We start from the raw sequence: 26,748 nt of genomic DNA on the forward strand, positions 1-26,748 counted from the left end.
AAATTGAGCAACTTAAAGTTATTTTGTTAGTTAAACTCATCTTTGATTATAATTACTAATTAACACAAGTTTGCTCTTATTAAAACAAAACATTTTACCTAATAAATAAGCTAATAACATGAAAAAAAAATAAAGTGACTTTTAGAAAATTAAAAAAACCCCAAAACACAAAAAGCAAACAAACCTGGAGGTATCCATAGTGGTGAGAAGATGGTTAGGATATATTGGTCCATTGTGGTATTCATGCTTCCTAATTTTAAAATGTATATTAAAAGTCCTACATGTTTGTATGTCTTTGGACCTATAAATTCTTCCCCTAAGAACTGGCCCTAAGGAAATAATCATTGATGTGGTCAAAGACTTAATTACAAGAATGTTCACTATAGCATCATTTATATAAGCAAAATTTTGGGGGAAAAAAACCCAAATTTTTTGCAATACATTGGAAAGTAAGCAATCATTAAAAATAATGTTATAAATGAATATTTCAAAATAAAAAACTATTCAAAATTTAATAAGTGAAAAAATCAGATTATAGAACATTAGCTATGGTAAGAACATATTTTCTTTAAAAAAGATAAAGACAGGAACAACATATCCTAGAATGTTGATAGTGTTTAATTCTGGCTGAGTGAATTTTATGTTTTTTTGTATTGTTTATCTGTATTTTCTAAGTTCTCTACTTAACATATATTATATCTGTAATAAACAATAAAGGCACTATAAAAAGTTAGACCAATATGTGGGAATGATAGGGGCTGAGATTACCTGTTGGGGAGAATAAATTTTCCATAATGACTTAGTCTAGTCATAAATGGGTCATTAGATTTTTCTCCAGACTCTAATTATCTATTTAGACAAGTTTCAAAATGGTAAATTTTTGGACTTTTGCTGCAGTTAAAATTTAAACACTTCTCAAAGGAGCAATGCCCTAAGTATGTCATTTGTTTCTTAGTATGAGAGGGTTTTCTAGGTTTTTTTCTGAAAGCAAATTATGGTGGGAGGTGAGAAAGAACTGAAAAGTCCTTAGGGGACTTTTGAGGGAGCATGAAAAGGGGTGCAAAAAAAGATTAGATTTGCTGAATTTAAATTTTATCCACCTCTTAATTTTAATTAAGATGGTTCTGGTTGCCCAGAACGTCTTCAATAGAAAACAACATGCTAGAGAAGACTCCAGATACCTCTCAACTTCCCCCCTTATACATTTTACTTTTCAGCCTTCCCCAACTCTTCACATTTTCCTGATACTCATTACAAATGTATTCTAGAGAGATTATGGGAAGCATGCTCAGCTTCCTGGGGTGTGTTTTCATGGGTTTTCAGCAAGAACCAAATTGCCAAAGACTATTCTGCAGAATATCATTCTGCAAATTATCTGGGTAAAATGTTCAAGAACCTTGAAAAAATTCTTTCCTCCCCTTTAAGCTTCCTCCCGAGAGAACATAAATGCTCCCCAATGTTAAACTGAAGTGGAACTTACTTGTGGTTGCAGCTGCTGTTGTACGTTTAACCCTCCCAGGGTCAGTGGGAGGGTCTGGGAAGCAGGTGCCATCCCTGCAGCAGGATTTAGCTGTAGGGCAAAGAAGATTTTCATTATGTTGTTTCAGTTTGAACATTCAGGAAACTAAAATGTATTTACTAAACGTAAAATATGTTTAATGGAGAATTTGCTATGTAAATGTATAGTATACTATCTTGCATTTGGAATTAGATGTAGAAATGAAGTTCAAAGACTTGTTTGGTTTACTAGTACAACCATATGGTCTTCCTAACTTTTTCCATATTAAATATTTCTTTGGCACTTAACCCATTCTCTTTGAGAAATACTTAGGTGATTTCATCCTGGCTTTTCCCTTTTTGGCTATAACAGCAATGATTCCTGGAATTTTCTGATGACTTTCTTAGGAAGATATTAATTCCTTCATAGGTATCCCCATGAAAATTGTGAGGGTCAGAATAAAATATCTAGTCTGTGTGTGATCTAATACTGTATATAAACCTGACCACTGGAAAAAAGTCCACTTTAATCAGGAAAGGGACTTAAACTATATGTAGTTTAAGGAACTGTATAGATAATGTTATGAGAAGTATGAAACTCTATCTTTTCTTGTTTGCTCTCATTGTTCGGGTGAAGATAGCAGTCATAGTATTCGTGTAGGTGTGTGGATATTGTAGGGGGCAGTGAGGAAGGTGTGGTGAAAGAATGGGGAGAGGAGCTTGGAGAAGAGATGAGAAGAACTAAAGCAGTAAAGACTTCAGAATTAGGTTAATTCCTTTGGAGACCCTCGTGCTAAGAAAAAGTTTTCATGATGCATTGAATAGCATCTAGCTCCCTGGCTTTTCTCTGTCTTCTCTCTTTCAGCTTATCTATAGTAAATACCTGTGTGTGTGCACCTTTGTGGATACACACACACACACACACACACACACATATGCACTCAACATTAAGTATTATTGTTATTTAACAATGGATATTAAAATGATACAAATGAGTACTTACCAGTTGCAGATCTGACCCCAGTGTGAGCATCTGTGTCAGTGGTATCAGACTTAAAGAAGGGAAGACCTGGATGGCATTTAAATGAGAGGTTGACTGTTTTCACCATACTATTGATGGTGGATATTCTTAAGTAGTGTATACTCCCACACAGGTGAATTTGCCATGAAAGTAAATGAAGGTGAAGCTTCAGGGCCTCTCACTGTTGTTCCCTTTGTTGGCCCTGAAAGGCACCCTAGCAGCATGTCCAGTTTATGTTATTTATCAGCTTAAAAAATGTGTACTTCTTATCTCATTACAGATTATTCACTTTAGCACGTAATGTTATATATCTAATTTTGTATTCTTTTTATTAAAGAGTGTCCCCAAATTGTACAAACTTCAGGTACCCTAAGGAGAGAGCATGGCTCCTGACTTGAGTTTCCTAATGTCCATCCATAGATTAAAAAGAGAACTTTAGACCCTGGTGCTACTTGATTATACTATTTCACAAAGTCTAGATGAGGGTAAGGTGGGGTCCTTTAAAACACAGGGAGGGTTGGAATGGGAAGAACGGTAGTAGCCAAAAGACATTGCAGTTTTCAAAAGTATTTAAATCTGCTTTGAAGAAACAAATTTTACAGTGACACTTCAATGCATTAACAATGGAACTTAAGAAAACCATGAGGAAATGTGCAGTTATTTTTATAGATTACCTCTCAATCCTTGATAGCTCTGGCAAATACTATCTATGACATGACACAGTATTTCAAGGCCATAGATGATCAAGATTTATCAACAGGTACAGGTATTGCTTTTCAAAGTGTACTAGATTTGGTTGCTAAACCTTATTATTATTCAGACAAAATGAAAAAGAATGAAGATGATTTGTATTCGTGACTCAAAATATTGTGTTGGTTCTTGTTTTACTTTACTCCCAAAAGGAAAGTCTCTCTCTTGTTTAGTCATGGGACTGTGTAAATCTTGATTTTAAATCCATGGATCTTAACATGTTTCCTTTGCTGGTCTGTAAATGTTCCCCATTGGAGGACGCTTACCTGATTTAGCTGCTGTTGGTTTAGTAGGGTTGCCTGATCTGGAACCAGCTTTGTTGGAGGAAGTCCCAAAGCAGGGTTGAGCTGCATCTGTAATAACAAATATTTGACTAGGCAGGGATGTATTTGAAGTTTTGTATCCATTTATTTTCAGGAGGTAGCAGGATGTCCCAAATGCAAAAATGTCTGTCTTTAGGCTCTGTGTGTTTTGGAGCAGGTTTAATTTCCCAGAACGTTTTGTGCATGGCAAGAGATGGAATTGTAGAGTGAAAAAATGCCAGCCCAGGAAGTGTGCAGTGGAGAGGGAGCTAGGGTGGGGCAGAGCACATGAATGTCTGGTGGTAGTTCCTAGGCTCCCATTCCTTTTCTGTAACTGCCTTCTTCCTTTTTCAGGGCATAAAATAACATAGGTAGGCTGCATCTTAGCTCTCTACACATTTGCTTTTTCCTAATGCCTGAAGGTACGCTGCCACAATTCCTACTGCATTTTCATGAAGCTTTCTGCTTTTGCCTCGCGCCTGACAAGTCACTTCCTGCAATGGAAGTTCAGCATTTTTCCTGGCCAGCGTAATTTCCTAGTGTATTAAGAATCACTGAATTTAAGGGGTGAAAATGTGCTTACAATCCATATGATCTATTTGTATGGTTTGTTTAAAAATGAGGAAAATGAGGCCCAGACAAACAGAGCGACCTGCCCAAGGTGACACGGTGAGTGGCAGAGCCAGTACTAGGATCTTGCAAGTGCTTTTGGTCCTTGGAGAAATGAGTCCTTCCCTCAGTTCCTCTCAGCATTCCCCCTGTATTCAGATGAGAGCTCACTGGCCACGTTGGTCCCAGCTGGCCTTTGCTCTTGGCTGCATCACAGAAGGCAGTATGGTGTGGCCCTCCATTGCTGCATGTGCCCCTGGGCCACTTGGATGTATCCTGGAGCTGCCACTGACTCTGGGTTTCACTTTGGACTTTTCCTTAGTTGTAAGAGGTAAGAGTGGCATTATCTGTGCTTAGAGGTCCCTTTAAGCTTTAAGATTATGTAAGTATAAATTCTGCAAATTTCTTTTCATTCCTTACAATCTATTGTCAGAATGGCAGCCAGAGAGACCTTTGAAAAAAACAGTTTGTACATTTCAGTCCTCTGCTCAAGCTCTTCATTGACTTCCATTTTAACACAGAGTAAAAGCCAGATACCCTACAATGGCCTACAAGGCCCTCATGCGCTGGGTTCCCACTACCCCTCTGACCTTCCACCCCATCACATTTTCTCTCACTCATTCTACTACTGCCTTCCAGGCTACTGACTGTTTCTGCAATAGTTGAGGCTCACTCCTGCCTCAGAGACTTACCTCTTTCCCCAGACACTGACTCGCTCTCTCTTACCTTTGCTTGCATTCACCTTCTGATTGCGGCCCACCCTGACCACTCTCTTGAACTTGCAACCTGCCCCATCTCAAATGTGCGCCCTATTCCCAAACTTTTGACCTATTGAAAACAATTGCTAGGCTGTTTTAAGTGTCCACATTTGCACTCATTTTTATGCCTTTATGATAATTGAATAAATTCATTTACTACTAATAAAAAGTACCTTATCCATGTATCCTGATTTTTCATTTGATAAATATCAGTACTGTACCTAAGAGACATTATACTGTCACCTCCTTCATCCCCTGCAAAACCAACTCTCTAGCTGCTTTCATGTTATTGGCAATTAGCAATTTGCATTGACCTGCTACTAATTTATCTTGAATGATAGCTGTACTCCTGGAAAGTTTTATTTATCATGAAATTTTACAAATTGTATAGTAATGGAAATATACTAGAGACACCCTATTTAGGAGAAACTTCTGGTAAATTTATTTGGGGAAGTGGAAAAATCTATGTTTTACAGAAAAAATTAACTCCTAATTTACCTTGTTTAGAAATTGAATTTTTGCAGATGTCTTTCAAGAAGGACATATGTATATTTGGAATGAAATAAGTAGGAGGTTGTTTATTTATGTCTGTCCCATCCCCTTCCTACAAGATCACCCTGTTCATCTCCTTCATAGAACTAATCACAGTTATAATTTATCATTTCTTTTGAAAATTTATTTATTAGTGTCTACAATCCTAGTGAACACCATGGAGGTGAAGGGTCATGCCTTTTCTCTCCCTCATCATTGTGTCTTCAGCAAGAAGCACAGTATCTGTTTTATAGAGAGTTTTCAGCAAATATTTGTTGATTGTATGGATGACTAAGAAGAGTCAAGTGGGCTTGACGCTGACCTAAAAATGGTTTCTTTGTGTTCTGCTATTTCACTGCAAATATATTCTAATTATTTTCTTAATGTCCACATTCAAATATCTCAAATAGTGAAAGGGGAGTTCCCTTAGAGACCCAAACAACCCATCTCATGTCTATAAAATATTAGAGGACAATTGGAGTATGTGTTCGAATACAAGTGCCCCCTTTAAAAAAAAACCTGTTATATGTGAACACATTTTGTGATAAAGTGTTCTAAATAAAAAACTACAGAAAACTGTAATATTTACTTGCTACTGCATGATATGGTAGACTTTTTAGAGTTTATTTAATCTAGATGTTTGTGTTTCCAATTATAATTGAAAAATCAGAAAATACAGTTAAGCTCTTTAGTCATGAGAAAATAATTAGTTGTCAAGAAATCTTAAATTCTTTTTGGAAAGTAAAATAATTATCCATTTTGTGTAGATATAATCTAAGACATTCCTTTTTCTCCTATTTCTACCTTGTTGCTCTGACAAAATAGTAGAAATTCTACCACAAATGTAAGTACATTGAAATATGCACTAATACTTTATTAGTTTATAATCTTTCACCTTGGAAAATAAAACAAGAAACTAAGGGAAAAGATCACAGAATAGAGAAGTTTTGACTGAGGGCAGGAAGCGAATTAGGCCTATAATCAAAGATGCTGCTAAGGCTGGTTGATATGTAAAATAAACATATTGCACTTACTGGTAATGACTGAGTTGATCCTAGAAGACAAAATAGTAGAATTGTAGTCTTCATCTTTCAAATTGGTACCTATAACAACAAAATGTTATTACTCTTTCACTCCATTTTTCTTCCTTTTGAGGGAAGATGATACTTTTTTTAAAAAAGAATGTTCTATTTGAAACATGGTCAATTAATGTTACCTTTCTCTCCACTAGGCAAAATGTACAGGTGAAACAACCTTCAAAGTCCAGTTGATTTCTCCAGTTTCTGTAGTAAAAAATTTTACCCTTTGATGAGTTGTGAGTTTGTAGAAGGGATTTAAACTCAACTCCAGGAGGTTGGCAACTGAGAGACCAATCAGGACTTAGCTGTCTGTGAAATCATTTGGTTTCTTTCATTTCCCAACATTTCATTAGATGAGTTATTAGCTGCAGACATCACATTACCCAATGTCTACCATTTGAACAGAGGGTATTTCAGGAAAATGTGCCTTGTGTAATTAAGAAAAAATAAAGACAACTAGAAAAATTAAAGTCCTTCTTTACCTCCATCTCCTTCACAAATAACTTCCCAGATGTACCGTTTAATCATGTATGTATGAACATATAAATCAAACATCAAAACATAACTGTATGTAAAAAAAAAGAGGCCTATTATGTATTTGCTCTGCAAGTTACTTTGTTTACTTAATAATAATGACCAACCTTATGTGTCAGTACATATAGATTAATTTCATTTATTTAATGGTTATATTTTATTACATTACATTTTTTATGGATATTTAATCCATTTCAATTATATTTATAATTATAAAAGTGGTACAATGAATATACTTATAAATTTTTTCACACATGTGGGAGTATTTCTGTAGGTATTATTTCTAGAAGTACTGTATTAAAGGATATGTATGTTTTAAATTTCAACATATATGAAGAAAAATACAATTTTAACAAGTAGTTATATGCTTGATAAATACAATGCCAGGAGCATACACAGGTATGAAGGGGAGTGTGGCTAATTTTGTTAGGGGCAGAAGGGCAGAGAAGGCTTATAGAAGAGGTGACACTTGATCTGGCTTTTGAAGAATAAAAGAAATTCATTAAGAACTCAAGGAGAGCATCCAGGCAGACCAAGTGTCTAGATATGAAGGAGTAATGTTATTGTTCCCTACCACTGAAACAAAATGGGGTGAGGGTAGCAGTGGAAAACAGGGTTGGAGCAATATCTAATTTTAATCACCTGTAGTATTTTTGTTTGTTTGTTTCTATTACTCATTTTGGTCTTGATAAGATATTATCTTATATGGCTCCTTCATTATTTCCCTATCATACATTTCTCTTGAACTAGATGAGGAGTTCCTGGGGACTCATATTTCTTTTGTATCTCCTATGTTAGTAATGTTAACATTGCAAAGCAGCAGATAGTCACTGCCTGTTGATGAATAAATGGTAGAGATATATACTGTAGGGAGCTGGAGTAAGGTTGAATTGAGGGAAGGCTTCAGAGAAGAGATGGGCTTTATGTGGATTTGAAGAATGAATATGATTGACAGCACAGAGAATAACATTGTAAAGGGGGTGGATATTAAGAGGAGCAATGGAACATAAATGCTAAAGGATGTGAAAGGGAAGAAACTTTATTTTATCACAGGCTTTCATAGACACATTTATTCATTTTTATTCAGTCAATTATTTCTTTCAACCCATCACTGAACATATATTCAATGTTCTATGTTCTGCTGAACATATATTCTATGTCTGCTAACATTGTTTTGGTTCCTGGGAATAAAACAGTGAATGGAAAGGACAAAGATCACTTACATTTTAGTGGGGGAATTATTAAATATTCCAGTCTCATTGTGTAGGAGGGAGGCTATGACCCTGGGGAGCCCACTTTCTTGTGGACGTTATTTTCAATGAATGGGTAGGGAAAGGGGCTTCCTTAACTTTGTTTGTTTGTTTGTTTGTTTTTGGTGGAGGCAGAGTTGAATTTTAGGTCACTATTTTTCCTGGGTTGAGTTGAGGAGACTTGTGTTCTATCACCAGCTTAGAGTACAATGCTAGTGAATAACTCATTTGAACTGAATCATTGCTTGTGACTGTCTGGGCATAAGGTAATTCAGGGACTGACAGAGCATGGATTGTCTGTTGCAGACATGCCTCCAACCCCAAGCTGGAATGGGACACACCCTGGCTCGGAAACTGAACAGTCAGTGGGATTTGACCAAAATAAACAAGGGAAATTAAGAAGGCTGAGTAATTTCTTAGACAAGAAATTTTAAGTCTGAAAGCAGATAGCTTGCAATAATATAATTATAGAGTTGGGTATCAAGAAATATGTACTATAAAAGGGAAAAAATTTCTAAATCATTCTAAAACTAAAAGACATCAGCAAAAACAGTGAGGTAATTTATTTTTCTGAAATAACTTAGGATGTCAGGATTCATTAAAGTGCTTTAGGGACTATAGGTGACATCTCTTAGCCCAGTAGGTCTAGACATTTCTTGATCTTTCATATTGGTTTTAGTTTCACATTTCTTTGGGTTATGGGCCCTTTTGAGAATCTGATTGAATCAACACATCATCTCCTCAGAAAAATGCACACATGTCCATGAACACAATGTGTATTGGATAACTTTGTTTCATAGATTGTGGTAACATTGCACTCTGTTTATGTGGAAAAATTTCAACTCACTATTAAAAGTACACTCATATGTGTTAAAAAAAATAAGCTTCGTTCTAGGTGACTTTTCAAAATGGAAAAGAATGTCCTGCAAATGGCAACAAATTAGAATGCCAAAGGGAGGGATAAGAGATGCAGTACTGATGTAAGGGGTCAATTCTTGATTTCAGTGTGTGGATGATGATAAGGCTCTGGAATGGGTTGGGAATTTATATAGTTTCAGAGTCAATACAATACTGACAATTGTGGAGTTACATTCAATGTTGCAGAAGTAATCAGGAAAAAATGTAGTTTCAGAGCCAAATGGAAGGTCGATAAATGATTCTGTGATGCCATAAGGAAATTTTATGTTTCAAATTTAATGCAGAGAAAGAGTAAAGTTAGGTGCCATCATAGGGAGATGCTTTTGTTTCAAAGAAATGGTTGTATGTGCCAGCTTCTAGGCCATTGTAGGATGAAATGATTTGTTTTGTAGTTATAGCAGATGTTAATGTGAAATTATAGTTAGAGCTGGAGTTGCATATGGGGTGGTGGTGGTGGTGGTGGTAGAAATTGCTTTAGAAGTAGTGGTAGCAGGGGCAGTGAAAGTTATAGGAATGGTTTGTGTTTGTGGAAGAGAGCTTGAAAATAAAAATACCTGGATATGGGTTTGGATAGAGGAGCACAGAAGGAAACAATTCACTTTGATTAGGTTGAGTTTGTCCAAGTCTATTGTAGATATGTAGATTTGGATGAAATTGGTGTGATTAGATTTTTTTTTTTGAGGTAGTTTTGGACAAGATTGAGGTATATGAGTTTTTTTTTTAATTAAAGTTTATTGGGTGACAATTTTTAGCACATTACATACATTTAAGTTTTTTATGAATAGCATATTTTAGAAAATATTATGGTAGGTGAGACTGTGATTGACTATGGAGTTTTGTATGTGTTTTTTGAATGGCTATTTTAAGAAGAGCTTTGGACAGGACAATTCTTTGTTTAATAGCTCTTCTTGAATGACTATATGGAAAAGCAACACCAGATAAAGCAACTGTTTTTGGATGGGTTGTCTCTTTGCTTATTAATTATTCTTTAATTGTTTTTAGTAAATCCAGGTCTTAACTGAACAGTTGCTTTTGAACTAGCTTTGGACAGGAAGTGTCTTTCTGATAAGTTAGTTGTAGGTGAGTTTCATTGAAGCTCACCTATTCATTGAAAATAATGCCCAGAGGAAACTGCGCTCCCCAGAGTCATAGGCTTCCTCCCACACAGTAAGACTTGAATATTTAATATTTCCTCCACCAAAATGTAAGCTTCACAAGGGAAGGGATCTTTGTCCTTTCCATTCAATGTTTTATTCACAGGGACCAAAACAATGCTAGCAGAACATAGAGTGAATATATGTTCAATGAAGGGTTGGAAGAATGAATTGACTGAATAAAATTAAGCAGCTGATTTTAGATGAGTTTTGGATGGAACAGATCTTTGTATATTGGCTTGTTTCAGAGGAGTTTGTTTGAGGTAGCTCCTTGCTGAATAGCTTCTTTGGACATAAAATTCTTTGCAGATTAGCTTGTCTTTGATGAATTTGTGAAGAGCTAGTTTCCAGCTAAACAGTTGCCTTTGGATGAACTTTGGATAAGGAAGCTCTTCTCTGACAAGTTGATTTCAGATGAGTTTGTGTAGAACTAGAACTTAAATGAATAGATGTTTGGGGATGAGTTTTGGATGAGGGCAGTTCTTTGTAGCCTAATGAATTTATATTGAGCCAAGTCTTGGCTGAACAACTATTATTAGATGAGTTTAAAAGGGGGGTTGTTCTTTACTTATCAGCTGGTTTTGGTAGAAATTGAATTTTTAAAATTCAGATTTAATTGACCTATAACATTGTGTAAGTTTAAGTTGGACAACATATTGATTTGATGCATTTATATTGCTGTATGATTGCCATTGTAGTGTTAGCTAACACCTTTATCACATCACTTAAGTGAAAAAAAGTTGAATTTGATCAGACTTGTACTGAGATGAAGTTGGCCTGAAAGCTGGTGAATCAGACTGTGCTGTTTGTTTGGTTCTAGTTTTCCTTTGCTGACTGTCACAGCATTGGTCAGAGAGAAGGGTAAGCAGAAAAAATCATCACTGAATCTTAGAAGAGAAACAAATGAGTAAACTGAAAGTTGTGTTTTTATTTAACCCTTGATTTTACTGGGAGGTATAAGCTATCTCTCATTTGTCTCTATAATTTAAATAGTTGTATGAGTTTTTTGATTGGACCCCTGGTTAAACACCCTAAACAACATCCTAATTATATATATATATATATATATATATATATATATATATATATATATATATATATATTTTTTTTTTTTTTTTTTTCAGTCTAGTTGTGGAGGACGTTGCTTCACTGGCCCAAGTTGGCACCATCATTGCGCTCTTCCCGGGTGAGGCAGTCAGTCACCGGCTTCTGGACGGCTGCTCACTGCAGCTGCTGGCTGCTCACGCTGGCTGCTGGCTACACACGGTAGCCCATGGCAACCCACTGCCACAGTGACTGCAGCCTACGCCGTCGCGGGCGACTCACAGCAGCCCAGCTCCAGGTTGAGCTGTTGTTCAGCATCTTAGCTGTAGAGGACAGTGTCACTGGCCCTCATATGTGGGATCCGAACCGGGGCCCTCTGGCGTTCCAAGCCAGTTCTTAACCATCGTGCCACTCGCCCGGCCCCTAATTATATTCTTTAATCACGAAATGTCAAGGATGTGCTGAAGTGTTAATTCTTGGCTTCTTGATCAACTGTCAAATCTAGGTTGTTTATGTTAATTGGGGTGAGAACATGATGGTGTGTGTGGTGGGGAGAAATTCTTGTCTTAGGGCTTGTTTCAGTGGCTAGTCTCCCCATGTGTCCTTATCACCTTACCCTAAACCCAATTAAGTTCTAGTCTTACAGCTAATTAATTATTCAAACAAATATCTCTGGGTATATGCTATTTCTCAGACACTATGCTAGACAGTGGGGGATTGAGCTAGTAGGTTGTCAACTTGCTCTCCTAATGTAAAATGAGAATAGAAGACGCCTAAGATTCAGTCATGCTGATGGCCCACGTTTTGCAGTGTGGATGGAGATGGAGAAGTCAGTACAAGAGGCTGAGAAGAAGCAGCATGTTAGGAGAAGATCTTGGAGAGGGTGGTTTTACAGAAGGCAAAGTAAGAGTGTTTTTCAAGAATGGCCAAGTTATCACATTGTGGAAAGGTCAAGTACAATAATGACTAAAATATGTCCACTTAAATTAGCAACATGTAGTCACTGGTGAACTGAAGAATTGGAGTCATGGGGACGAAAGCTGAATTAGAGTCTGTTGAGAATTGAATGGGAGGTTAAGAAGTAGACACGGGATGGTATGATGTCTGTAGATAAGTCAGGCTTTTGAAAACTTCAGCTGGGAGTTGGTGAAGGAATAAATGAATAAAGGCCCTGGGAAGACCCTGCAGGCATAAAGGGCATGGAAGGCAGAATGTTTTTGTATCTAGAGCACAAATGAAGAAACTGGCCTTTGAGCCAGTGTAACAGGAATAAAGGAGAAGATGTAAACAGATGTAGGTAGATGTGTAGACATGGTGGCAGTAAATTGAAGGAATCAATTTGATGACTTCTGTTTACTCTAAAATATTAGGCAAGTTCACTCACTGAGAGTAGGGGGAGAAGGGACAGGTACCAAGATTTTAGGCTGGAGGGTATACAGGCATATCTTGTTTTATTGCACTTTGCTTTTTTGAGCTTCACAGATGTTGCATTTTTTTACAAATTGAAGGCAAGACTCTCTACCAGCAAAACGATTACAGCTCACTTTATTGTGATACTTCCTGCGGTAGTCTGGAACTAAACCTGCAACATCTCTGAGGTATGCCTGTATAACATAATTCTTTGGAAACTAAGTGAGCATGCTTACAAGAGACTAGTAGTCTGGGACAAGCATTTCTAGTAATTCCAGATGTTCCGCTGTGTGATCATCTCCAGTAACTCTAACTATCTTGTATGGTTCAGAGGGTTGTGTTTCCTGTGGGATGCCTTTATTATTATGGACACTTAGCTATGGTGCCGAGGACAGTCATAGATTTAGGACTCATGTAGAACTAACTAGGGATCCTCACTTGGATTGTCCCTCCTCAAATCTCTTCCTCTACCCCATTTCTTTTAGCTGACTACCGCATCTCCCTTAACTGATACAACATGGAGAAAATAAAAGCCATTACAGGGGAACTCTCTTATCTTCTCAACCTACCTGCCCCTGGACTCATCTCATTCTTGTTACAGTGGAAGAAATATCTTTACTCCTACTAATAAACAACTTCTCTACTTTTGTTCTGGATCCCACTCTTTTTTACTATCTTATGGAGTTCACTTTTCAGTTATCTTCCCATCTACTTTTCTTGGATCATTTCCATTAGCCTATCAACATACTGCACATTAAGAAACACAAAACAAAACTCTCTTGACTACATCTCCATCCAACAGCTGCCTTATTTCTTGGCAACTTTTCATAGGAATTGTTTGTATTTTCTCCCCCTGTTTCTTCACATCCTATTTACTCATTACACAATGGCTCCCATTCTCACCACTCCACTGAAACTGCTCTGGCTTAAGGCCACTAATGACTTCAAAGTTGTCAGCATTAAGGGACACTATTTAGTCATCATCTTATTCAGTCTTTGGTGGCATTCGTTCCATTAGCCACTGCTTCTTTCTTGAAATACTTTCTTCTCTTGGCTTCCGAGGGACCACTCTCCTTGTTTTTCTGCTATCTCCCTGATTATTCAGTCTAGTTTTCTGTATTGTCTTTAGAAAAGTTAGAGTGCTTGAAGGGTTAGTCCCGAGCTTTCTTTCCTTGCCATCTCTTTCATTCCCTTCCATTCTGTCCCTTTTCATCTCTTCTCCCACGTCTCTCCCTATGTGATCTCACTCAATTCCATGTCTTTAAATAACACTCAAGCGCTGTTAACTCTCAATTTTATATTTTTTGCCCAGATTTTTTTCTTTGACTTCAAACTTCTATACCTAATGGTCTACTTGAGATCTCTATCTGCATATCTAATAGTCATCTTAAACATAATAGATTTCAAACTGAATATTTGATTGCACTCCATTTCCTCCCAAGCTCATTTTTCCTCAAATCTTCACCATCTCGGTAAATGGCACCATCATCCAACAAGTTATCCAGGTCAAACCACTGGGATTTGTAACTTATTTAACCCTTTTGGCATGTCCTGTCAGTACTACATTTAAATATATCCCAAACCTCTCAATTTTTCCCAATTCTGTTTTTTTCCCCCCTCAAGTCTCATCTACTTCTGAGTTTTCCAAACTTGGCACAATTGACATTATGGACTAGATAATTCTTTTTTGCAGGGAGATATCCCTGTATATTGTTATGCATGGTTAGCGGCATCCTTGTCCTCTTCCCACTAGATTCAAGTAACATCTCTTCACCTATGACAACAAAATATATCTCCAGACATTGCTAAATGTCTCCTGGTAGGGGCAATACTGTACCCAGTTAATAACCACTGACCTAGTCTAGGACACCATTATCTCTAACATGAGTTGCTGCAGTAATCTCCAAACTAATCTCTTGGCTCTTACCCTCGCCTCCTGGGTCCAGCAACTATGCGATAGCTTTTTCACTAATCCCCTGCTTCCCCTCTGATTCCCTTCCAGTCACTGTACAAAATGTCAATCAGATAATGTCTTGCCCTATTTAAAATCCTTCATGGCTTTTCATTAAATTTTGAGTAAAATACAAACTCATTACTATGGCCTGCAATTAAAAATTTTTTTAATTTAAAGAAATCTTAAAATAATTTAGTTCCTGTTAACCTCATCTGGTATTGGTCTGCCTATAGTTTCTGTGTTCTTGCCACATTGGACTCCTTTCTGTTCTCCCAGACAAGTCAGAGACTATACCTTTGCTTTTCCATCTGTCTGAATCCTTGGCCCCTAGTTACTTGTCTGGCTGGTTCCTTTTCAATCTTTAGGACTTGGCTGAAATGTTTTCTTTTCAAGATACCTTGTCTGAAATACTCTAGTGTTCAGGTAAGTGCTCTCCCTCACTTACTATCATATCACCCTGTTTATTTCTTTCACAGTACTAAAAACCACCTCTAATTACCTTGTTTATGTGCTATTTACTTGCATACTGTGGTTCTCCTGGATAGAATTCAAGTTTTATAAAAGTGAGGACATTGATTTTTCCACTGCTTTCTTGTTACCTGGCACATACAAGGCACTTCATAAATATTTATTGAATGAGCGAATGAGGTAATTTGGTATGGAAACAGCACTGGTAGATTAGAATCAGACATATTTGCATTTGAATCCCGACTTTGTTACTTCCTGGCTGGATATCCTCAGGCAAATTAAGAAATTTTGCTAACCTTTAAATTCTTCATCCATAAAATAGGCATTTTCACCTTCTAGAGCTGAAGATTTGTATGGCTACAAACATATAATACTATGTTTGGTGCATAAATACTTAATATTTATTTTCTGTTTGGGGTCTGAGACCCATGGCTATGCTGACAGCACATTGATGCCTGTGAGAAGGACATGCTCACTGGGTCCCTTTGCTTCTGGCTTTAAGCAATAATAGGTCACTTCTTCATAAGAAAAGAAAGGCTTCTCTCCCGCCATCCCGTCACTCCTGGTTCTCCAATTCTTGATTGCTGGTGTAGGTGTTCTAAGCATGTGTGGGTTGAGACTGACAGCATCACTAGTCGATTGTACTGGGACTCCTGAATTGCCTGGGGCTCAAAACTCACTAGAGACTGTACCCAGATTAAATAGTACCTGGAGCATTTCAGATAACCCAGTTTTGGCCCCCACCCTCTCTCTCTTATACGTTACTAGCAGAAAATCCTGATATTTCTGACATATTAACAGGCATAGCTATATTTCCCTCTCTTTGTTCACATCTCACTATCCAGATTAGGCCTCAATTCTATCTTTGTATAATCAAAAGTGTTAAAAGAAGGAGCTTTTTCTCTAAGAGGTATGCTACTTCCTCTAGGCTCACACTGCAGCAGCTTTAAAAGTAACATCTCCCTCTCCTTCTACATTTGTAATTCAGTAGAGAAAATTAATCACTCAGTCATGAATGGTGTTCCTAATATATGCCTCACACTGACATAAACTAGACAAAACAGGAAAAAACCCCCCAAAACAGTGAAATGTCCATATTCTTCGAACACTGTTTTGAAATTTGTCTGACAAAGGTGTAGCATTTGTTCGGGGATACTGTGTGAGGATGCGTCTTGCTCTCTGCTGTTCAAGACAGTCCTTGCTTCAAGTAAGGGACTGTTTACCCCCAGGCAGTTCCTAGGGGAGATCTGTTTGCCTTGGAAGATTAGCGATCTATGACCTGCTGCTTTCACTCTGAAGAAGAGAACCTTGTTTCCAAGGTAGTTGATCTTTAGAAACTCCATTGGATAATGTCTTTTTATTTTGTTTAAGCCTCTTGCTGATGATATCCACACTCTGTTAGCATACCCACACTCTTCTATAATCTTTGTATGTACTACTGTATATTAGTAATATAGTTAAGCAAGTTAAAGAATGAGATTAAAGTGCATCCTTCGCCACAGCAAGTTAAAATGTGATGCAGCGTGCTGTTTGCTGTCACTTCTAAACTCCGGACTTTTAGATTTTTCTAAATATTGCACCTTTAAATGAGACTCAGTCATCCCTCAAACAAAATAAACAAATAAATAAAGCCAGTAGTGAGTAAACAAGCAAGCAAGCAAGCAAAAAAAACAAACCAAACCAAACCAAACACCAAGACCAGAACCTGCACTTCAGGAAGGTAGCCACTAGAGGGCGCATCTATCAAGGTCATGCTGTAAAACAGGATGAGCAGGGGTTTTTTTTTTCTTTTTTGTATTTTTTTTTAATTAGTTTCAGGTGTACAAAGCAACGTAATAGTTAGACATTTAAACCCCTCATAAAGTGGTAACCCATATTCCCCAAGATACTACTTCTCTGACATCTTATATAGCTGCTACAATACCATTGACTATCTTCCCTATGTTGCACTCCACATCCCGTGACTATATATACCTATATATTTAGTTATAGTTGACATTCAGCATTATTCTACTTCAGCTTCAGGTGTACAGCACATTGGTCAGGCATCTTCACAGCCTATGAAGTGATCCCCCTGATAAGTCCAGTGCCCATCTGGCAACTTACCTGCTCTTTACAACATTGTTGAATTATATTCCCCATACTGTATTAACTACCAATTTGTATTTCTTAATGCCTTCATCTTTTTCACCCTGACCCCAATCCCATTCCCCTCTATCACCCTGATAGATCTAGTACCTATCTGGCACCATACCTAGTTATTACAATATTATTGACTATATTCCTCTTATCTTTTTAATTTTATTTTTCAATTACAGTTGATATACAATATTATATATTAGTTTCAGGTGTACAACATAGTGATTAGACATATATATATATATATATATATATATATATATAAAATCTTATGAAGTGATCTAGTATCCATCTGACATCATACATAATTGCTACAATATTATTGACTATATTCCTTATGCTAGACTTTTTACATCCCTATGACTATTTTGTAACTATCAATTTGTGCTTCTTAATCCTTTCTCCTTCTTTAGTCATCTGCGCAATCTCCCTCCCATCTGGGAACCATCAAAATGTTCTCTGTATCTACAAATTTGTTTCTGTTGTGTTTGTTCATTATTTTGTTTTTTAGATTCCACATGTAAAGAAATCATATGGTATTTTCTTTCTGTCTGACTTATTCAGAATAATACCCTCTAGGTCCATCCATGTTCTTGCAGATGGCAAGATTTTATTATTTTCTTATGACTGAATAATATTCCATTGTACAAGGTCAGACAATTAAGTTGAAGAACTCATCCTAAAAAAAGTGCTGCATAGCTCATTGCTGAGTATCACTATGGTCACTTCGAAGTACTCCCCTTGGGAAGCTATGCACCAATGCCAACACCTAGTCCACCCTTCAAAACAACTTTGGAACTCTTTTTCTGGAATGACCATCAGAGCTGTCATCGTATTATGCTTGATGTCCTGAATGTCACCAAAATATCTTCCTTTCAATATTTCCATTATATTCAGGTAAAGACAGAAGTCATTGCGGACCAGATCAGGTCCCCACTGAGTAGGGAGGGTGTTCCAATACAGTTATTTGTTTACTGGCTAAAACCCCCCTCATAGACAGTGCCATGTGAGCTGGTGCATTTGCTGTGATGCAAGAGCCACGAATTGTTAGAGAAAAGTTCAGGTTATCTAAATTTTTCATGTAGCCTTTTCAGAACTTCCAAATAGTAAACTTGATTAACTGTTTGTCCAGTTGGTACAAATTCATAATGAATAATCCCTCTGATAGCAAATAAAGTTAGCAACAACATTGCAACAAGTTTGCAAACTTAATTGTCAGAACTTGTATAGATGTACCACCTCTTCTTCATCTATTCATTTACTGATGAACTTTTAGGTTGCCTTCATATCTTGGTTATTGTAAATAATGCTGCAATGAGCATATAGATGCAGAAGTCTTTTAAAATTAGTGTTTTGGGTTTCATTGTATAAATACCCAGAAGTGGAATTACTGGGCCTTCTTTGTTATAGCCTTTGTTTTAAAGTTTAATTTGTCTGGTATAGGTATTACTACTCCAGTTTTTGTTTTTTTGTTTCCATTTTCATGAAATATCCCTTTCCACTCCTTTACTCTCATTCTGTGGGTGTCTTTAATTTCAAGTGAGTCTTTTGTAGGGAGCATACATAAGGGTCTTGGTTTCTTATCCATTTAGTCATCCTATCTATGTCTTTTTTTTTTTTTTTTTAGCTGAGCCATCCCGCCACCTGTTGGCAGCTCAGCGGTTGCTTAGCTCGGGCCGGGACTCAAACCGCTGCTGCTCAGAGCTCAAACTCTTGAGTGAGCTCTTAACCAACTGAGCCACTCAGCCGGCCCTCTATCTAGGTCTTTTGATTGGAGCATTTAATCCATCTACACTTAAAGTAATTGTTGATAGATATGTAGTTATTGTCATTTTACTATTCATATTTTTTATCTTCTTTGTTTTCTTCTTCTTCTCCTTCTTCTCCTTCTTCTCCTTCTTCTCCTTCTTCTCCTTCTTCTCCTTCTTCTCCTTCTTCTCCTTCTTCTCCTTCTTCTCCTTCTTCTTCTTCTTCTTCTTCTTCTTCTTCTTCTTCTTCTTCTTCTTCTTCTTCTTCTTCTTCTTCTTCTTCTTCTTCAAGAAATTCCTCTAAGACAGCGGTTCTCAACCTTTCGCAGGGGTCGCCTAAGACCATCGGAAAACACATATTTTCGATGGTCTTAGGAACTGAGACACCGCTTCTCTATCCGTCTCCAGGCCCACATGCAGATACGCCCACAAACGAGTACCCGGCGACCCCTGTGAAAAAGTCATTCGACCCCCAAAGGGGTCGCGACCCACAGGTTGAGAACCGCTGCTCTGTGATTCCCTGCAATACTGGTATGGTGGTGATGAACTCTTAGCTTTTTTTTGTCTGGGAAGCTCTTTATCTGTCTTTATTTGATTCTAAATGATAACTGCTCAGTAAAGTAATCTTGATTGTAGGTCCTTGGTTTTCATCACTTTGAGTATTTTCTGCCAATCCCTCCTGGGTTGCAAAGTTTCTGTTGAGAAATCATCTGAGAGTCTTATGGGAGCCCCCCTTGTAGGTAACTAACTGCTTTTCTCTTGCTTCTTTTAAGAGTCTCTCTTTGTCTTTAAACTCTGACATTTTAATTATTATGTATCTTGGTGTGGGTCTGTTTGGATTCATCTTGTTTGGGACTCTCTACTCTTCCTGGGCTTGCGAGTCTGTTTCCTTTGCCAGGCTAGGGAAATTTTCCATCATTATTTCTTCAAATAGGTTTTCAATTCCTTGCTTTCTCTCTTCTTCTGGTACCTCTATACTGAGAATGTTGGTATGTTTGATGGTGTCCCAGAGGCCCCTTAAAGTATCTTTTTTAGAATCTTTTTTTTTTTTTTCTGTTATGATTGGGTATTTTCTGCTTCCTTATCTCCTATATCACTGAATGGATCCTCTGCTTCATCCAATCTGTTGATCCTCTCTAATATATTCTTCATTTTAGTTATTGTATTGTTTATTTCTGATTGGTTCTTTTTTATGTTTTCTACCTTTATTTTTATGTTTTCTATCTCTTTGTTGATGTTCTCCCGGAGATACTTGAGCATCCTAATAACAAGTGTTTTGAATGCTAGTTCTGGTAGATGACTTGTCTCCATTTTGTTTAATACTTTTCCTGGAGCTTTGTTCTGTTATTTCGTTTGGATTATGTTTATTTGCCTCCCCATCTTAACTGCCTCCCTGTGTTTGTTTCTATGTATTAGGTAGGGCTGCAATGCCTCCCAGTCTTAGTAGAGTGGCCTTATGTGGTGTTCCCTGGTCACCTGAGCCAGGTGCTCCAGGTGTGTCCCTTGTGTGGGTAGTATGTGCCCTCCTGTTGTAGTTGAGCCTTTGTTGCTGTTTGCACATCAATGAGAGGGATTGACCCTCAGGCTCATTGCTTATGAGGACTGACTGTGACTACAGTGGAGGAGCTGTTGTGCAGGGGCTGACCCTACAGAGCCAGGTTCACTTTAGTGGGCGCTGGTGCCTGCCCAGTCTGCCCTTTTTGTGTGCCCTTGGAGGCAGCTGGGAGGTGATCTGGCTTGGTCTGAAGCTTACCACCATGTGTGCCAGCTCTGGGTCCCCCTGGATGGAACTTGATGTAGGCCAAATTTAGCCATAGCCTGTGCTATGCTAAGGCCACCTGAAAGCAATCCACAGTTGACCACCACCCACACTGGACTTAGAGGTGCCTTGAGAGACCAATCTGCAAACAGGTAAGCTGTCAGTAGTGTCAGGCCTAGGGCTGCTCAGCCAGAGGTATGGGACATGCTGAAGCCAGATGCTGCTTTTTTGGGTTTTGTGAACCTTGGGAGAGATTTTTATGAAAGTCCCCAGCATGAGCTAAGATAGGTTGTATGGAAAAGCCACTGGGAGCAAAAGTTGGGTGGGGTGGGGTGCCCAGAAGTCACTAGGGTGGGGGCAGAGATAAGGTGATAGCCAGTTTGATGGAGACTGAGGTATTTCATCTGCCTGTGGCTGCATTCAGGGACAGGGGAGGGCTCAATAAAGAAACAGTGATTTCCACCAGCTTCTCCATCTGGGAGAAAGCTGCCCCTCTAACTCTTGCCCTGCAGCCAGACAATTCAGTTTCTCCCCATATGTCCCTGGCATTTTCGAGCTGCTGCCCCAGCATAGAGCTCAGAGTGAGTGAGTTTGTCAGCAAGTAAGTGTGTGTGTGGTCCCTTTACGAGGAGCTCCTGGGACTCCAGTCACCCTCCATCTCACTCAGCCACAATCTCTGCTAATTGTTACAACCCAAAGTTATGAAGACTTCTCTCCCCAGCACTGAAATCCTGGGCTGGTTAGCCTGGTGTGGGTTAGAGACCCCTTGTTCCTCTAGGGGATAATGCTGGAGCTGAGATATTCCTCTTGATTTTTTTCTTATTTTTTAAATTTTTCTTTAGCTGAGCCATCCTGCCACCCGTTGGCAGCTCAGCGGCAGCTCAGCTCGAGCCGGGGATCGAACTACTGTTTCTCAGAGCTCAAACTCTTGAGCGAGCTCTTAACCAACTGAGCCACGCGGTCGGCCCTTCTTCTTGATTTTTTAATGTCACACATGGGTGTGGGACTGCCTGTTCCATGTCTCTGCCCCTCTTGTCAGTCTTGAGGTGGCTTCTTTTGTATGTCCTTAGTTGTAGGGCTTTGGTTCAGCTAGACTTCAGGTGATTCTCAATGATGGTTGTTCTGCAGTTGAGTTATAATTTTGACATGGTCCTGAGAGGAAGTGAGCACAGTGTTTACCTACTCCACCATTTTGACCAGAAATCTCCTTCAATTTTAAGTGACAACCTTGCTGGGTAGAGTAGTCTTTGTTATAGGTCCTTGCTTTTCATCACTTTGGCTATTTTGTGCCAATCTCTTCTTGGCTGCAAAGTTTCTCTTGCTAAATCAGCTAAGAGTCTTATGAGAGCTCCCTTGTAGGTAACAAACTGCTTTTCTCTTGCTGCTTTTAGGATTCTCTCTTTGTCTTTAACTTTTGCCATTTTAATTATAATGTATGTTAGTGTGGGCCTATTTGGGTTCATTTTGTTGGGACTCCCTGCACTTCTTGGGCTTGTATGTCTATTTCTTTTGCCAGGTTATAGAAGTTTTCTGTCATTATTTCTTCAAGTAAGTTTTCAGTTTTTTGCTTTCTCTCTTATTCTTCTGGTGCCCCTATGTTATGAAAGTTGGTACCCTTGATGTTGTTCCAGAGGCCCAGTAAACTATTCTCATTTTTTGGAGAATCTTTTTTTTTGTTGTTGTTCTGATTGGGTCTTTTCTGTTACCTTATCGTGTAAATTGCTGATTTGCACCTCTGCATCATGCATCATGTTGTTTCCCTCTAATGTATTCTGTATTTCAGTTATGATATTCTTCACTTCTGATTGGATCGTTTTGTGTTTCCTGTCTCCATTTTTATGTTTTTTATCTCTTTGTTGATGTTCTTTCTGAGGTTACTGAGCATCCTAATAAGCAGTGTTTTGAACTATGGTTCTGGTAGATTGCTTTTCTTCATTTTGTTTAGTTCTTTTTTTTTTTCTTTTTGAGCTCTATTCTGTTCATTTGGGATATGTTTCTTTGTCTCCCTAGTTTGGCTGCCTCCCTGTGTTTGTTTCTATGTATTAGGTAGGGCTGCTATGCCTCCTGGTCTTTGTAGAGTGGCCTTATATAGTAGTTGTCTTGTGAGGCCCTGTGGCACAGTCTCCCTTGTCACAAACCAAAGCTGGCTGTCACTAGTGCCAGGCTTCATGTTGCTCAGCCAGAAATACCAGACATGCCAAAGCCAGATGCTGCTTGTTTGGGTTTGTGAACCTTTGAGAGATTTTAGGAACACCTGCAGCACGAGCCAAGACAGGTTGTTTGCAGCTTGAGCCAAGCCACTGGAAGCAGCTTAGGTGTGCCCAAAAGCTGGTGGGGCAGGATCTCAAGGAATCACCAGGGAAGGGTGAACGAATGGTCAGCCAGGTTGATGGAGACTCAGATATGGTGGCCAGTGAGTCTGCATGCTAGAAGGGGGAACAACTCAACAAAGAAAGAATGGCTTTTGCCAGCTTCTCCATCTGGAACAAAACTGCCCCTCTAGCCTTCCCCCTGAAGCCAGACAGTTCAGTTCCTCCCTATATGTCCCTGGAGCCTTTGACCTGCTGTTCCTGTGCTGGAGTTCAGAGTGAATTTGTCAGCAAGTAGGGCCCTTTAAGAAGACCTCCTGGGACAGCAGCCACCCTCCATCTTACTTAGCCAGAATTTCCACTGGTTTTCCACAGCCAGAAGTTATGGGGACTTCTCTCCCTGGCATTGAAAACCTGGGCTGGGGATGCTGGTGTAGGGCTGGGGCCCCTCAATCCTCAGAGGATTCTCCACAGCCAAAATACCCCTCCTGATTTTGAATGGTCACATATGGTTGTGGAACCTATCTCATTCCACATCTCTGCCCCTCCTACCAGTCTCGAGGTGGCTTCTGTATGTCCTTAGTTGTAGACTTTTAATTCAACTAGACTTCAGGTGATTCTAAATGATGGTTGTTCTGTAGTTTAGTTGTATTTTGATGTCATCATGAGGGGAAGTGAACACAGTGTTTATCTACTTCATTATTTTGGCCAGAAATCTCACTGTCTTTACTTCTTTCTCAGCCCATTTCAGTCCAGCTTCTATCCCCATCACTCTTTTGATGTATCTCTAGAACAAGTCCCTCATGCCCTCTGTATTACCATATCCAATATAAATATATTCTTATCTTTTTGGACTTCTCTGCTATATTAGCTGAGTTGAATACTCTTTTTTTTTTTTCTGAAAAATTGTCTCCTTCACAGGCTGTGAGATTTGGAGGCTAGAAACTGTGTTGTAGTCACTGTTTGCATTTACTCTTTCTATTTCTAGTGTTTGACACATAATAGGTACAAAATAAAGTTTTGTGGGACTTTTGAGTATGTCAGCAGCAAACAGTGTGTATTTAGGAGTGGTGGGAGGTTAGGCAGGGCCAAATGATGTAAAAAAGTATTGAAAACTTGAATGCCCACACAATGTAGGAAGATATCAATTGTGAATTAATATAGTGAGCTGTGTGGGGATGGTTGCAGAGAAAAGAGGATACAGTTGGTTTGAAGAGGTCAGATGCTGTTAAAACTAACTAATGGCTGCCCTGCAGGAAATCTGATCCAGTGTTGTCAAATCTTATCATGGAGCTAGAAATCTGATGCTTATGTGATATTATCTGATGTTTAAGTGTTGGCTATCAATTTAAAAGCCAATTGAAAAATTATGTAGGCCAAACAAAGCATATATGTAGACGGTGTTTGCCCATGGGCTTCTATTTTTCTATTCTGAGAGTATTCTCAAAGCTAAAGGAAGCCAGAGATGGATTTTAAGAATGAAAGTGTCATGTTCAAAGTTATGTTTCAGAAAGAACACACGGAGAAACAGACCATAACATTTTCTGTAATGATAATGGTGGGATTTCAAATAAATGTTGACAGGATGTACTTTTTTTCCATTTAATTAAAGCCATTGGATTAACTTATAATTATTAGGAAAAAAAGGTTAGCTTTTCCATCATACAATATACAAAAATTTTATAATGCATTATTTGAAAATGAAAAATAGAAACATAAACTATCAAGAAGACATTATAGCTACATATTTCATCTAAGAGTGAAAAAGTTCTTTTAAAGTAAATACCTAAAGACAAACACCAGAGAGAAAGCAATGTAATATCTTCCTTAAATAAAACTGAAAGGCAAAAAAAAAAGGAAAAAAAAAAAAGACCAAACCCTAAAAGGCACAGTACAAATAAGAAAAATATTTATCATATTTGTCACAAATGAGTCATGTATATATAACTAGCTCTTGTATTATCAGTAAGAAAAATATTGACTCAGAAAGTGAGAAAAAGTTACATACTAACAATCCTCAAAAAAGAAATACAAGTAGTGAATTAACATATAGAAACATTTCAATATCCTAGTAATCAAAGCAGTACATACTAAACTGTAATGATAAAAAGTTTTTTGTCATAAAGATTAAAAAATGATGATGATATAACAACTAATGTCAGTGAGAGTGTGGGAAAGTGGACGATTTCACTCAGGCGGGTGTGAGGGTAAATTCGCACAGTTTTTCTAGAGGACTATTTGATAATGTATATCAACAATTTCACTTCTGGAACTTTAGCCTGTTAAAGTAATAATGTGTCAAAAGACTTATGAAGGATAGCTGTTGTTTATCATATTGAAAAACAAAACCAATATCTCCAAGTAGGAAACTAGTTAATAAATTGAACATACAAGGTCTGACAATTAAGTTAGTGAACTTGTTGCAACATTGCTGGTAACCTTTTTTGATATCAGAGGGATTATTCATTATGAATTTGTATCAACTGGACAAACAGTTAACCAAGTTTACTATTCGGAAGTACTGAAAATGCTGTGTGAAAAAATTAGATGGCCTGAACTTTTCACCAACAATTCATGGCTCTTGCATCACGACAATGCACCAGCTCACACTGCACTGTCTGTGAGAGAGTTTTTAACCAGTCAAATAACTGTTTTGAAACACCCTCCCTACTCACCTGATTTGGCCCCCAATGACTTCTTTCTTTACCCAAAGTTAAAGGAAATATTGAAAGGAAGACATTTTGATGACATTCAGGACATCAAGGGTAACACGATGAGAGCTCTGATGGCCACTCCAGAAAGAGTTCCAAAATTGCTTTTAAGGGTAGACTAGGCACTGGCATCAGTGCATAGCTTCCCAAGGGGAGTACTTCAAGGATGACCATAGTGATATTCAGCAATGAGCTATGTAGCACTTTTTTTAGGATGAGTTTGCAAGCATAATTGGCAGACCTCATATACACAAACAAAATAAAATGCAATAATTACAAATTATGTTGTAAAAGAAAATTGGATGACCATGGAAATTCTTGTTTACATATTGGTAAATGAACAAAGCAAATTCCAAACTGTTGTAGTAATCTCATCTCTATTAAAAGATGTATGTCTGCACAGAACAAGCACTGAAAGTGCAGATAAAATAATATTATCAGTGGTTATCTCTGTGCCTTAGGAATTTTCACATTTTCCTCATTTTTACAATGGTCATGTGTATTCTTTTGCTAGGGTGACCGTTGCAAAATTTCACAAACTGGGTGGCTTAAACAACAGAAATTGATTTTCTTACAGTGTTGGAGACTGGAAGTTCAAGATCAAATTGTTGGCAGAATCAGTTTCTCCTTAAGCCTCTCTTCTGGGCCTGAAGATAACTACCTTCTTACTGTGTCCACGCATGGCCTTTTATCTGTGTGTGTACATTCCTAGTGTCTCTCTTCTTATAAGGACACCAGTCATATGGCTTAGGACCCCACCCTAATGGCCTCATTTTAACTTAATCACCTCTTTAAAGACTATT

The 26,748-nt window shown here is 38.1% G+C and overlaps 1 protein-coding gene across 1 annotated transcript in view; it reads right to left on the bottom strand.

Moving 5' to 3' along the window:
- Positions 1-6,754, bottom strand: part of AMTN (amelotin) — a 22,647-nt gene extending 15,893 nt beyond the window's left edge. The window contains exons 1-5 of the mRNA XM_019663198.1: positions 6,685-6,754; positions 6,503-6,571; positions 3,535-3,621; positions 2,501-2,566; positions 1,481-1,570 (exon numbers count right to left, since the gene is read on the bottom strand). Of these exons, the coding sequence (XP_019518743.1) occupies positions 1,481-1,570; positions 2,501-2,566; positions 3,535-3,621; positions 6,503-6,556 (297 nt within the window). The 5' untranslated portion in view covers positions 6,557-6,571; positions 6,685-6,754. The remainder of the gene's footprint in view (positions 1-1,480; positions 1,571-2,500; positions 2,567-3,534; positions 3,622-6,502; positions 6,572-6,684) is intronic.
- Between the last annotated feature and the right edge of the window lie 19,994 nt (positions 6,755-26,748).

This window comes from Hipposideros armiger, unplaced genomic scaffold (genome assembly GCF_001890085.2).
Source record: "Hipposideros armiger isolate ML-2016 unplaced genomic scaffold, ASM189008v1 scaffold_386, whole genome shotgun sequence".
Classification (NCBI taxonomy): Eukaryota; Metazoa; Chordata; class Mammalia; order Chiroptera; family Hipposideridae; genus Hipposideros; species Hipposideros armiger.